Source organism: Pinus tabuliformis, chromosome 2_2 (genome assembly GCF_031772625.1).
Source record: "Pinus tabuliformis cultivar Carrire ecotype Pingquan chromosome 2_2, CPIR1, whole genome shotgun sequence".
NCBI classification, from domain to species: Eukaryota; Viridiplantae; Streptophyta; class Pinopsida; order Pinales; family Pinaceae; genus Pinus; species Pinus tabuliformis.
Genome location: NC_142300.1, coordinates 1,218,715,014 through 1,218,730,346, shown reverse-complemented (window position 1 = coordinate 1,218,730,346; position 15,333 = coordinate 1,218,715,014). Strand labels below are relative to the sequence as shown.

Here is a 15,333-nt window from a genome sequence, read left to right as displayed (position 1 = left end):
ATATACAAGCATGTAGAAACCTGTGGTCCTTTTCTGATGCACTTCTGTAGTACTACGACCTGAGTCCATACAAAACCTGGAAGCCTCAGTTGTGATTTTTATAAGCAGCAAAATCTTCCAATTGTAGCTATTTTAGCCAGACTTATATTTTAGTCCTTTTGTTTCAAGTTTTTTGCTCTCAGGAATACCTTCTGCCTGCCTATTACCATTAAAGTCTATCATATTTCAAACAGAGAGCTAAAACAATAATTACAAGTTCACCTCAAAATCAGACAAAACACATCAACATGCTTGTTTGCAATTAAAGTGATGAATTCAAATGACATTGGAAGTATAAAGATAATAAAAAATTGTAGCATGATCAAAAGGTGGCATACAACTTACTGGCACAGCCCAGAAAGGAACCGTATTTCCCTTGAGTGGATAGCGAAAATTATCTAGTGAGAATTCTCCAACAAAACGATCAAATGGATGTATCTTAGCAAGCACCCTGTCCAGGATAAGAAGACCAAAGAGAATGACCCAGTCATGAAGATGAAATCGAACCAATGTTAAAGCCCTGTCATTTGTTCCTGCTGTCTCTCTATGACCTACATTCGTTGCTTCACTCATGACTGCTACCTTCATAAAAATTCAGTGGTCATTAGTAAATATAATTGTTCTTAATAAGAAACAATGATACTAGAAAAAAATAAAATACATCCTGGATGAAGTAAATTACAGTCTCCAACAAGTCTTCCAATCTAGGACCATCAAAAGGAACATAGCATCTGTACTAGAACACGAAAGGTTTACACTATTGATTTCCGTTGCATAGGAAAAACAACCTAGTGAGGCAAATAAAGATCATTTAGTAATCACGTGCAACCCTTTTAGTAGCAAGAGGAAAGGAAAATTGGGAAACACCATGCAGAAAAGAAATGAAGCTGAGCTTTTGTGGCAACGGAAATTGGCAGCTTGTCAATATTTTGAAGAAAATTTGTGGAAAGAACCCATTACATTTAACAGTTGGAATCAAGCTCATTATGACCTGGAAATACCATGTAAGATACCAAAGACAAAAGAACAAACAATTTGGAAAAACCAAGTGACAAATCAATTATCTGTTTTAGAATGCAAGCAAAACAGTATAAACTAAGTAAAGAAACAGCCCATCCTCAAGTAAATAATGACGTAGTGAAGTAAATGCATTTTGAAGCACAAAGGTTCACAATTAATTGTGTGAGAAGTATTAGAACAAATGCAATAGAAATTATTGGAGATGATCATAAATGGACTCATGTTAAGGAATATTATTTAGAAGTATTGTGATATTATTGCACTGGGGAAAAGATCAATTCCATGAACCTCTAGATGGATTATCAGAGGTTGGTTATTTCAAAATCATTGAAGAAGGGAAGAAATCCGCTTATGTTAGACCCGTGACTTGGACTAATTTTATTTGTAATTTAGTGAGAAGCCAACTCAAACAGTGGAAAGAGAAGCAAGTTTAGCATCACCCAGGTTGACTATAGAGGGTCTCAGACCTACATAAGAAACAACTAGACAAACCTATCAGAACCTTCCATCTCAGTGGAAGAGTGACTGATTGAAATTGTTCAGCGAGGACATTGGACCTTGTTGAATATATGGAGAACCCATAAACTTCCAGGAAATAAAAAAACATATCTACTCAGGATAGGAGATAAGAGACGAAGTGAGCTATCTTCTAAGTGGAGTGAAAAACAAAGGATCATTACTTCTTTAATATTGTAATTTGTGACCAAGAAATTTCTTATATAGAATAACTCACCACCTAATGAGTTTCAATGTGACTTTGAGATAAGATAATTTTATTAATATTTGACAAATGACCACAAAAGTAGGTCGATGGGACTTGTTGACCACTAAGTGTACCCAAAGATTTTTGAGGACTCCATGCCCAAGGATGTATCAGAAGCTTCATGTACCATCAGAGATCATCATATCATCAAAGTTTTTCAACTCTCCTTCTTCTCATCTTCTTCTATTGTACCCAAATTCCACAAGCCCTATGGGGATGATGTAAAGTGATATCAATATGATGAGTTTGAGTCATGTAATAGGCCTAGGTAACTTGAGACCTTGTCATCAAGTGAGTTTACTCTAGGAGGTTTTTTTCACTTGGTTAATTATTATATCTTTACGGAGACTTAATAATTAATTGAGTTTTTTCCTCCAAGCATAACCCCAAAGCCGGAGTATAGGTTGAAGGCGAGGCCTTGGGTGAGTCCTTGGGTGAGTCCTAGTGTCTAGACTCATTGTATATCACCATACAATAGTCTATATCACTCATAAAATTTCGTGGAATTTGGTTAAGTTTAGAATTTTTTTTGTTTTTAAATTTCTCGCAGGGTGGAAATTTGAAAAAAATCTGAATGTAATATGTAATAAGTGATGTCTAGAGAAGTTGGATGGGGTATGTGTGCTGAAAATTACATCTCTCACCCTCAAATTTCTACCATGACACACATTGAGGGGTAAAAATTAAGTTTTAAACCCTCAAAACCCACTTTTCCTAAGTTTAGTGGGAAATATAGCAATAAATTAAACTAAAAATAAATTAAATAAAGAGAAATAAATAGCTTCCTGTGACAAAATGACATGGAAATGATTTGGAAATTATCTCAAGACAAAGGACAAGTGGAGGATGATTTGGCACCTTGCATCATAAATACATGATCCACTCAAGGAAATCAATTTTTTTTGGCATTAATGAAGTATCTAGTGACTTGGAAAATTGAATTTTTGAGGAGTTAATGCACATGTGAAATATTTGGAGGATATTGATGGAGATTTTCCAAGGAATTGGTCTCCACTTGTGTTCCCTCCTCTTCACACTTGGCATCATCATCTACTACGAGTTGGCTCAAGGAGGGCCTACGCAATTCCCAAGGAGAATTACGCTGAGCTCATTGAAAGCATCTACATGAAGTGTCATCACATGGTTTGATCATGGAATTTGACTTGAGTTAGCTCGTTGATTGGTTCACCCTTGGATTTGCTCATCTTCACACTTAGAGAATTCGATTTTGCTTCAGGAATCAGGATATCTTGGTGCCACATATGTAATTCGATTTGGATTGGTGGCTACTTCATCCCTCCACTTGGAATTCAATTTCCTTCTTGGGATCCTCACCATGGCCATTTGTCACTTGTATGCTACATTGGGATTTGCTCCCATTTCTCTATATAATAGAGTTTTGAGCTCTCATATTGTATCAATTGTTTACTAGTTATTGTGTTTGCAGAAGCGCTACTTCTTTGTACACTTTTCAAGAATTGCAATAAAAAGACTTTGAAGGTCCATTCATGGGTGTTCTTCCTTTGAAGCATGGTGCATTGTGAACTATTGATATAATCTCTTATATTTATGCTTTGAGTTATTTGATTTTCCATATACCCTTGTAGCCTTGCTAGTGCAAAGTTATCTTGCATTAACATTTGATTTGGAAGTAAGCTATAGATGTTGAAAGTTCTAGTTTATTTTCAAACAAATTTTTAAAAGTTTCAATTCATTGTTTGCTTCTCTAAATATATATGGATTAATGTGTGATTGGAGTATTGTAGAAGAATTATTTTTGTTGGATCAAGCGTGAGAGGAAATATTGGGAGACCAACCCACTCTTGAAGCATCTTCAAAGGAACTCTATTTGGATTTTCATAGTTCATCTTACAAAGAAGTGTTCATGCAGGGATTCGTTTGAACATAGCTTGTATACAAGCAAACTTTTCACTTGGGGAAATACGATTTTCTCTTGGAGGGGACCACGCAGTTCCTTGGGATCTACATTGAGCTTCATTGGGATCATCATCTGAGGTGGCAACACATGGTTTGAGTTTGGACGTTTGACTGGAGTTATCTCATTTCTTTGGTTCACACATGGATTTGTTTACTGTACCACATAGAGAATTCGATTTTCCTTAGGTGCCACATATGGAATTCGATTTTGCCTTGGTGTCTCTCTCATCTCCATTTGGAACTTGACTTGCTCTTTCTTGGGATTTGCTCCAATGCCATTTGTCATATGCATTCTTCCTTGGGATTTTCTCCCAACTCTCTATATAATAGAGCCATGGGCTCTCATATTGTATCATGTAATACGAGCTATTGGGCTTGAGGACACGCTGTTGGATTGTACATTCATTAACAATATAATACAAAAGACTTTGGGGTTACTTGTGAGGTGTTTTTCTCCTTGTATATGGTAAATTCTTGATGTATTTGTTCTTATATTTCTATTCTTCCTCATGCTATTATTTCCTTCATGCTTTTCAAGTTATGTTGATATGCAACTATCTCATATTAGCATAAGAATTGTTTAATTGCTCTAGGAAGAGAAATATTTTAGTTGGTGTCAAATATATCTCTAGAAATTCTCTCCATTGCATTTGATTAATTCCATGTGGATCTAATTGGTTTTGGTGAAGTTGTGTAGAAAATTCTTCTTTGATCAAACTTCAAGCATGAGGGGAAGTTCTCAGTGGAACCAACCCACTCTTGAAATATTCAAAGAGAACTCGCACGTGTTAAATTTTAAAGTCTCATCATTCGAATTGTTTTGCAGGGATTCCTTTGAGTTTTAGGTTCTTATTTCATGTATAAAAAATCAATTAAAAGATTATTTTTCAAGTATTGCGCTTCATTTATTAATATCTTGCTATTTCAAAGAGCTAAATCATGGCTAGCCAAAGAGGAGAGTTTAATCATACTCTTTGGCCTAGCCTTTTGTAGATTATACTGTAACATATTTCGCAATTTATTAAGCTAACACTTGGTGTGTTTTTGTAGCCCATATCTAACTTGTTTTCTTGTAGCAACTTGTGGGATTCATCTTCAAAACTACTTACAAGTTTGCATGTAGAACCTTGGGGCTCCAACTTCTAGATTATTTCCCTCTCTTGGTCGTGAGCATTAGAGGGCCTTCTTAGACAAAGTCGAGTTCCTCTTGAGCAAGGCCAAGTTCTTCTTGGGCTGCCTTTTCTCTCCCTTGGCAGTGGGCACTGAAGAGGCTTAGCCTTTCTTCTCCTCTTGTAAAAATCTGAAATTTATTGAGCCTTTTTTTGGCCTCAATTGCAGAAATATTTCAGCAAAGAAAAGTCTATGGTTTAAAGATTCATTTGTGAACACTTGCCTTGGGTTTAGAGGAGGCTTCATGGTTTTTTGCCTCTTGTAAAGTTAATAAAATTTCTGATTTTGGAAGCATGGGTTTTACCCATTGGCATCCCTATCTCTCCACCTTTTGGAGAGGACTTGTGGTTTGATTTGTTGATTTCTTTTCACTTGCATGCATCTCATATAATTGGCTAATTAACACAACCATGCATCACACTCATTTTGCATGACATTTAGTTTTGATTTGCTACAAGTTTTAAATTCATTTACTTTCATAGCAAATTCAGTTTTTTGCATGCAAGCACCTTTAACTTGATTCTATTTGACTTGAATATTGTTCAAAGTTTACTTATGCTTCACCATTGAGCACACTTTACATGCATCAAGTATTTGGGCAAATTCTACTTTACAAAGCAACATTTTATTTCATGTCAAGCAAATATATTTCAAGTTGAAGTTTATTTCTTTCTTTTGCTAATCTACTTTTAGAGATCTTACATGCCCCAAACATCACTAAAACTTACCTCCAACTTAAGTTGGTTGAATAGACTTTTAGGAACCCTCTACCTCTATTGACTCCTCACTGTGAGATCCAAATCTTTGGGTGAGGGTGAGGTCTAAGGATTAGAGTTCAATTGCAATCTTGTTTTTGGGTTCAACTAATAAAATAAACCAAGAGCATTTTCACATCACATTTTACTTTACTTGCAATTTCCCATTATGTTATCTTGATGGTTTAGAGTTTCACATGCAAATATTATTTCCCATTTCAAGAAGCATTTTTGATTCAAGTATTGTAATCTCTTAAATTTTGCAACAATTTAATTCTCTTGTACTTGGAATATTGTTTACTTTTGCAACTCCATTTCATGTTATCATTTTGATCGTGTTAAATTTAGTTAACAATGGTATGTTCTATACTTAGCATAATTACTTCAATGTTTCTTAAGTAGCCCAATACAAATTTACAATTTAGATTTCCAGTAGAAATCACATTAAACATTAATCACATTGACAGTAAAAGTAGATAGAACATAAAACAATATGCAGAAGACAAGCCAAGACAAGAGTGTGTAAATTTGGATGCCCAAATTTCTACTGCAACCACTGATTATGTTTCTTCTATTTGTTAATTACTGTACAAAATTATTTATTGTTTACTATAGTAAACACTGAAAATAATACACTGCAGCCTTCACCATTTAAATAAAATGTGAAAAAAAGAAATTGAACAAGAAATAAATACAACACATCTACACAGTTATTTTTGGACAAGTGTCCCCAGAAAAACCCAGTGTGGGAAAACCGGTGCAGCAGCTGAGAGTTTTATTATTACGCAGTAGTAATTCTGAGTACAATTCATTTGATGCCCAACTGACTATCCGATAGAGAGAGAAACTGGACAAAATGAAATAGTGAGATGATCTCACCCTGCCACTAGAAGATCTGGCTCTGATCCACTGGAAGTGAGCCTTTGTGTCTCTTCTGCGTCAGCATCTGTGCAAAACTGCGTCAACCCCACACAGTCTTTGTGTCACCGCTATTGGGGATTGTGTTGCTCTTCCTTCTGACCCTTTGCTGGCTGGAATCTTCAGCTCTCAGCCTCCTGATCTCACACCCCGCCTCCAGTCTTCTGAAACTCGATTTCCTCAGCATGAATTTGATCTCCCTTCAGGCTCTACGCTGCCACTGCATCAGCTCTGCGTGGCCCAACGTCAGCCTCTTTGAACGTCGTTTTTCCCTCTCTACCTTGTACTCTCCGACCAGGAAAATTTCCCTTTGGATATTATCCCTGCCCCTCTCTGCAAAAGATCACTTTGAATTTCTCTCCCGACAACTATTGTGCTTCAGAAATTCGATCTTCTGATCTCCACTCTGTGTTCTCCAAGTGCCCCTCAAGCCTCTTCTTATATCTCTCTGTTGGACAACCAATGACCCAGATTAACTTCTAATCAATGGCTTATAGATCATTTTGGCTTGATCCTCGTCTTTTTCCAGAAGTTACACCCACAGTTTAGATTAATACCCATTAATTATTTTAATTTCCTAAGTTTAAACTTAGGGTCTTGTTGTCACGCAGAATGTCTAAGCACCGCGAATGTCTCTCTCCGTTTAAGCCGTCTCCTTAGGCTAAGGGGGGTAGACCCTATGGGATAAAAGAAGACCAACTGGTAATCAGCTAGCTTGGGAGACACAGCGAGGGAAACAAGCACTTGATTAAAGCTTAGAGATAATTTGATTAGATTTTAAATACTTAAGACCAGTGCCTTCGCTAGATCAAGTAATTGGTTTGTTGCTGCTTGGAAAATATAAATATGAACAAATCCTTTGACAATTGCTTGAAAATACTTACTAAAATGTCTAGCATATGATAAGCATTAAAACAATCAAGCAATAATTAATTTCACCAGATGTGAGATATTCAAAAGATGCATAGAGCTCTAGTAATTAAATTTCAAAGGATCAAAATTCATTATTCAACCATGAAATTCAAATGATTCACCACTTTCAGTTAGCTAATCTTCAGATAAAATTTAAGCGCATTTAACTATATAAAAATGACAAATATTAATCCCACATTAAAATTTTTAGCCTTAGCAGAAAAGATACACCAAAATTGTAAATGTGACAAATCCTTGAATGAATATGTCGAGACTAAATGTGACAAAATATTTCATATTTTTTTTTTAGATGATTAAAATCAAAATCATAAAATAAAAACTAAATTCTAAAATAAGATCAAACCAAAACCTAAAAAAAACTTTTTATGATTTTTTAATTTCTAATTTTTATTTATATTATTATTATTATTTTTATTTATGATTTTTTATTTATATCAAAACCAAAACCCCAAAACCTTTTATGATTTTTTTTATTTTTATTTTTTATATATTGCTATTTTTTATAAAGTCCTAAATTCAAAATTAAAATAAAACTGAAGTAAAATGAAATGAAATTCAAACCAAAACGTAACAAAATTTTAATTCTAAAATTAAGACCTAACTAAATGAAACGAACAACAATTAAACTAACCCTAACTTTATTTTTCTAAATAAAACTACTTTATTCACAATAAAGGGGTAAAATTACATCTTGACCGAAGTCTAAAACAACTGCCCAGAAGGAGAGGCAGATAGAAACAGAAAAACTGCCCAAGACATAGAACTTAGACGAGACCCTGTAATCCAATCCCACGCAGGGGAACCAGTGATGACCTTCTTGACATTACAAAGCTTAAAGAGAATCCAAAAAAAAACTTGCATTTTGAACCATAGCTTGCAGAGAAGAACCCACTTATCAGCAGTAACAAAAATTTGCCCTCTATTATGGGCCGCATGACCTGAAACAAAGGCAGCAGAGAATGAACTAAGCATCTGGAGGCTCTTCCACGATTCTACACCAGCCGAAGTCAGGCAGGTCCCGTGCACGAGCAGCTTCATTCTCAGAAGGACCAGGAGCCGCCTGCTCCATCACCACGTCAATAGCATTGCGCGCTGGAACCTCCGGAGCCTGCACAGAACGCGGATTCGGCGCAGAGACCGAACCAGGGCCCTCCTGATGAGAGCTAGACTCTCCCACCTCCTGGGCTTCCTCGTGAAAGAACACCGAAACATGAGCAGTAATCCTGGGACGATTCAGGGAGCAATTGAAGGTGAAAATCGCAGAGCCGAATGTGGGAGAGGACGTGGAGTCTGGAGGACGGGGCTCAGGGTAATGGTTGGGCAGATGAAGACGCCCTCTCCCACTACGAGTGCGAGGGTAATGGCCTGTTATGAAATCGCTGGAGAGGGAGGTAGAAATGGAGGACGGGCTAGAGGGTGCCCGCCGAGGGGTGCCCCTACGGCATCTCATTCTATGGCGGAGACGGGGCATATCGAAAGCAGCAGCGGCGCTGTGAGAACAAGACCGAGCAACCACAGAAGCAGAACATGGGCAATTCAAACGATCATCCAAATGAGGGCCCGATGCCTTAGAGAGAACCCAGGGAACTGACGGAGTCAGCTCCGCAGGACTACCAAAGCAAAAACCCAGCTTAGTCGCCCCTTTCAAACCGCTAGAGCCAGCATCATACAGGCCATAACCAGGCCAACAAAACAACAAAGGCTCCAGAGCGATCCCATGGCTGAGCCTAGATTTATCACCCTCAGTCCTGCCTCGAATTGCACCCGCCATTACTATGGCATTCAAGAGAGCCGAGGTCCAGTGCAGTCCAGAGCGTGCGGAGGTGAAAAACATATCGGAGGACAGGCTGGGAGTATCAGAGTCGCCTGCGGTGAAGCCATTAAACGCTGCAATACCCAAATGCCGAGGTTCATCCGTCGACTGGCTATAATCTTTGCTATACAGGGCGGGCAGGTGGCGTCCCTTCTCGCCCCACTCCTGTCCCATCGCATTAACGAACTGGCGAGACACCCGCATCCGGGGGAGCTGCATCCTTTTGGACCAGAATTTTGCATTCCTGTTCTTGATCATGATTCTGAATTATGTCTAGAGCTCCAGTGAGAAGAGAATGCCCATTTTCCACTCCCAGGTTGGCCAGAAGATCAGCTACCTTGTTGCCTTCCCGCTTGACATGATTGAATATGATTGCTCGGTTGGTGCTGAGCGATTTTTCTATGGCATCCAGTCGGGCTTCAAGTCTCCAACTGTTGGCGATTTTATGCGCATGAGCTCCATTGAGCAGTTGGTTGGCCAAGTTGATAAGGATTAGGGAGTCACCTTCTATCTCCAGAGGATGGAAACCATGATGCTGGGAAAGGAGGATTCCTTGCCAGAGACCCTCCAGCTCAGCCGAGTTATTCGTGTCCCATCCAATGGTGCCAAAGTAGATAAGGAGAGGCGAGCCCTTATGATCTCTGAAAATGCCGCCAAATCCAGCTTTGCCTGGATTGCCCTTAGAAGCTCCATCAAAGTTGAGCTTGAAACTCTGCCTTGGAGGGGGGAACCAAGAGTGCTTTCTGAAGTTTATGCTTTCTGGAGGTCTGCAGGTGGGGGTTGCTTGAGGGAGTTGAATGTTCTAGTTTTCCCAAATGGCTACCTCATTTGCCAGCGTGGGAAAGTCATCCGGAAGCCAAGACTTCAGCGCCAAGGTTTCTTTTAGATTGAGACAAAAGTTGCCCCAAATGATTTCTATTGGCGTGCTTTGGTCTTTGAAAATACGCTTGTTCCTTTCTTTCCATATTGTCCATAGGAGCAGGCCGGGTATTATGCTCCATAATTGGTTGAGAATTGCGCTTTTGTAAGGGCTTTGGTGCCAATGGCGAATGGAGTTGATAATATCCTCGGATACTCAGCATTTTCTTTGGCATCGGAAGCTGGCCTTCTCCCACAGTTGATTGGCCAGAGAACAGGAGTCCAGGAGATGTTGAAGCGATTCCTCCTGAGAATGACAATTGGGACAAATGGAGGGCCCATGAATGTTTCTCTTTCTTAAATTATCCCAGGTTAGGATTTTTCGGTGCCCAGCGAGCCAGAGAAATAAGGATACTTTGGGCCAATTACCCGGATCCCAGATTCTTCCCCAGATAGGATCCAAAGGCGTTGAATCTTTGCATAAGATCTTATAAGCCTCTTTGGTAGTGAAGGAGCCTCTAGGGGTATATCCCCATCTTAGGATATCTTTGCCTTCGGAGTATCTAATTCGCCATTTTTGAAGCTCACTCTCCAAGACCTCCTTAGTCTGGTTATCAGCATTGCTGATCAGCCTGTCGATCTGCTTCCATTGTCTGTACCCTTGTTCAGTCTCCGGAGTCCACTGTTGCTTAACGGATTCCTTTTGTTGTTCCTCCCATTCTTGGCCAGGCGGTGGGCTGAGGATGCCATTGAGCTTTGGGAGCTGATTCCAGGCGTCCGTCCAGAATCGGGCAGTGCTGCCGTTTCTGATTTCCCAAAAACTGTGTTGTTGGATCAACAGGAAGTGTTGTCTAGCCGCATTCCAAATTAGCGATCCTTTTTCCATAGGAGTGAATCTAATAAGCTCCTCCGCTGGTCTGTGATTGGCGTATTTGGCTGTCCAGATTGCTGCCCAAGGCTTGTTGGGCGCAGAGAGCCATTGCCACCATATTTTTGCACCCATGATTTCGTTACTGTGATTAGGATCCCGCAGACCTATGCCTCCTTTTTCTTTTGGCTTGCAGGCTGTAGTCCATTTGACTAGGGCCCATTTGCGATTTGTGCCAGATGCACCCCAGAGAAAATCGCGCTGAAGAGCTCTGATTTTTTTAAGGACCCATTTAGGCGCTGCCAGGATTGAGAAGAGATAAAGAGGCATTGCCTGAAGCATAGCTTTGATTAGCACTAATCTGCTGGCTATGTTCAGAGTTCTGTGTGTCCATAAAGAGAGACGTGATTCAAGCTTCTCAAGGAGCATCCGCCAGGAGGCGTGCTTGATGGCAGAGTCTATAAGGGGGGCGCCCAGGTATTTGGAAGGCAGGGAGGCTATGGGGAAGCCTAGAATGTGGGCAATGGCATGTTGAGTAACAGGAGGGGTGTGAAAAAAGAAAATCTGCGATTTTGCCTTATTTATGCTTGTTCCTGAAGCCTCAGAGAAATCATTCAAGATGGATTTAAATATGGAGGCTTCCTGAACAGGGGTACCCGAATAGCATGTTGTCATCAACGAATTGTTGATGAGTGATGGCTGGGGAATTGTGAATGGATAATCCTTTGAGATGTTGGGAGAGAAGGGCTTGCTTGATATGGTGACCCAAACCTTCCACCATTAGAACGAAAAGGAATGGGGAGAGGGGATCTCCTTGCCTGATGCCTCTGGAGGGATTGAAAGGTCGAGATGGAATGCCATTTATGAGGATTGAGAAGAAGGTTGAAGAAATTAAGCTCTGAATCCAGCGAACCCACATTGGAGAAAAACCAAATGCCATTTATGAGGATTGAGAAGAAGGTTGAAGAAATTAAGCTCTGAATCCAGCGAACCCACATTGGAGAAAAACCAAAGGCATTTAACATTTTTTGAATATAAGTCCAACTTAACTTGTCAAAAGCTTTGGAGAGGTCGATCTTGAGAATCATACCTGCCTGTTTGGTGTTCTTGAGGGAGTGTATGATCTCATGAGTGAGGATAATGCCGTCCAAGATCTGTCGTCCTTCAACGTAGCCGGATTGTTCAGGCGATATGAGCAGGGGCAGAAGCGGCTTCAGTCTGTTGGCAATGACTTTAGATATAACCTTGTATATGACGTTGCAAAGAGAAATTGGGCGAAATTTGTCCGGTGTGATGGTGCTCTCTTCTTTGGGGATGAGGGCGATAAAAGTTGAATTGAGAGAGGGCAGCATCCAATGAAGAGTGCGCGATTCCTCCACCACTTGCCACACTTCCCCCTTTATAAGATCCCAGAAGGAGTGGAAGAAAGTAGTGGTGAAGCCGTCCAGACCAGGGGCTTTGCCCTCCTTAAGCTGGTTCATAGTCAGATCCACCTCCTGAGGCGTTACAGGTCGAAGAAGGAGATGGTTGTGTTCTTCTATGATAATTTTAGGCACATTTTGAGTGATCTTTTCAATAGCCGGTCATCTATCAATTTGGGGTTCCTGCAGGACCTCCTGGAAGTGACTGATGAATTCCTGTTCGATCTCTGCATGGTTTTCCACTCTTTCCCCTCCTTGCTTTTGTATGAAAGAGATGGTATTGTGCATTCTTCTTTGAATTGTAGTTCTGTGGAAGAATTTAGTGTTCCTTTCGCCTTCTTTCAGCCATCTGATCCTCGATTTCTGCTTCCAAAGAATTTCTTCCTGCTTTCTCCTCTCCTCCAATTGATTGTGAAGGTGCCTTTCCAGTTCCAAGGTGCCATCCTTGTGTCCCTCCGTGATTATCTGTTGCTGGAGATCTCTCATTTCTTTGTGTAGATCTTGTTGAGCCTTAAAGATGTTGTCGAAAGTCTCTTGATTCCAGCGTTTGATTTGGGCTTTCAAGAATTTGAGTTTCTGTTGAAACTGGAACATTTTTGATCCTTCAGGTGCTGGGAAGTTGTTCCAGGAGGTTCTGATGAGATCGTTGAAGGCGGGATGGGAGAGCCAAAAAGCCTCGAATCGGAATGGACGTCTGGTTGAGTTGCCTGGCCTTTGCCATTGGAGGGAGATTGGCCAGTGGTCGGAGCCCGAATATGGAAGAATAGATGCAGAGAGGTCATCGCCGAGATGCACTGCGTTGTCAGTGATGAGGAATCTATCGAGTTTTGAAGCAATTTGTTGCCGCCCAGCCCTGCGATTGCTCCAAGTGTGGATTCCATTGGACGATTGCATATCTATTAGCAAATTGTTTTGGATAAATTCTTTGAAGTGGTCATTTTCCTGTTCCAGCTTGGCTCGACCTCCCTTCTTTTCCTCTAATTTGGTAATCATATTGAAGTCTCCTCCAATGATCCATAGAGGATGGACTCTATTGAAGTTAAGTGCTTCTATTGTGTCTAGAAGAGCGATTTTGTTGGCTGCTTCCTGTGGAAAGTAAACATTAGTGAGATGCCCATGAATGTTGGTGCCGACTATATGAAACGTGGCCTGTATAATGTGATGGGAGGCATGGAAGTCTGAAAGCGTTATAGCTTGCGTGTTCCAGGCAATTGCCAGACCTCCGGAAGCCCCCGAAGCATCCACTGCAACCAATTGACAACCTGGCCAAGCTTTTGAGAGGATGTTTCCCAAAGTGTTACTGTTACATTTTGTTTCCTGTAGAAAGAAAATCTGAGGTTGCTCTTGCTTTATCATATTTTTTATCATTCTGAGTTTCTCGGGGCTATTGAGCCCTCTTAGATTCCATGAAGTGAGCTTCATGATTCACTATTAGTAGTGGGCTTGTAATACTTTGTCAATTTAGCATACCTGCCTGAGTCAACCAGGATTTTCCCTATGGCAATAGTTCTCTGGAGATCTGTCTTTCTTCCACGTTTTTTGGAATCTTTAGGAAGGAAGCTACCGTCCCATTGACTGCCCAGCTGTATTCCCAGTTGTTGTTGCTGATAGGCCCTTGATATGATAACTTCCAAGGTATTGAGCTGATGCGCTTGAATCTTATCATATTCCTTCTTTCTGCATACTTGTTCCAGCTCAAAAATGTCTAATCCACCCAGATCTATGCTTTCTGGCTCTACATCCATGAGTTGCGTTTGACTGCTTTCCGCTGAGGTGAGAGCTAAGTGCAAAGTTTGGCTGGGGAGAGCATCAACATCCATTTCATTGGATTTCCCATCAGGGTTCTTTTGAGAAACCTTAGGAGTCCCAATGAGGACTTTTGGAGGCAGGGGAGAGGGAGAGGAGGTAGAAAGAGGGGGCGGAGCGGTGGGGATGATCAACTGTGGGGTTGGCGAGGATTCCTGGGGTGGGTCTTCCGAAGCTTTGGCAAGAACCTCGAAGCTGTTGCTCGTGGAGGGGGTGGGAGCAGCATCCTGCTGGTTTTTTTCCTAGAGGTAGGTTTTTTATGCGGTCTTTTACGGCTTGCAACCTTAGTGAAGCCCTCATGGTCCGCCTTGCCTGAGGGTTCAGAGGCTTGAGGTTTGGCATTTAGAGGGCAATCTCTGAACAGATGCCCAAGGGCATGGCACTTACGGCAACGAAAGGGAACATGTTCAAAATCTAAGGGTTGAATCCATTCATAGTCATCATGGAAGAGACTTACCGAATCCGGAAGGGCTTTGTCCAGGCGCATGAAGACACAAATGCGGGCATAGGAGGTGTATCTACGCAACTTCGTTTCTTCAGCAATTTTGATGAACTCTCCCAACCCCTTCCCAATGTCTCTGAGTGATTCTTCATCCCAGTATTCCGATGGGAGCGAGTACATCCTGATCCATACTAGCGCCCAACTGAGATCCTCCTGGTCAGGGTTGAATCTCTCCCTCCATGCCCTTAAATACAGACCAACAGAGTTAAAGAAGTAGGGACCTTCATCCATGACCCTGTTCCGATCTTCGATGCAAATAAAAATCGCTGTGAAAAACCCTTTTGGTCCTAGCTGCAGGGTTACATGTCCCTTGGGTTTCCATTTGGCAGAGATCCATCCTTGCAGAGCTTTTTCCGTTGGCCAGAATCCAATAAATTTTCCAATAAGCGCATGGTCCTTCATGTATTGGATCTGACCATTGATTCTGTGGCTGGGAAGTTCTATTTTTGGCCTTTCAGTTGCTATGGGTCTACATGTCGCTGAAGTAACCTTTGGCGATTCCTGTTGCTTGGACTTTCCCTCTTGTTCT

The 15,333-nt window shown here is 40.8% G+C and overlaps 1 protein-coding gene across 7 annotated transcripts in view; it reads right to left on the bottom strand.

Moving 5' to 3' along the window:
• Positions 1–15,333, bottom strand: part of LOC149197881 (lipid phosphate phosphatase 2-like) — a 179,377-nt gene that overhangs the window by 86,485 nt on the left and 77,559 nt on the right. For 3 of the 7 annotated variants that reach the window (XM_089406007.1, XM_089406006.1, XM_089406012.1), the window contains one exon: positions 385–621. In XM_089406007.1, the coding sequence (XP_089262133.1) occupies positions 385–612 (228 nt within the window). In that variant the 5' untranslated portion in view covers positions 613–621. The remainder of the gene's footprint in view (positions 1–384; positions 622–15,333) is intronic. The other 4 variants (XM_089406008.1, XM_089406009.1, XM_089406010.1 and 1 more) reach the window with 2 other exon arrangements.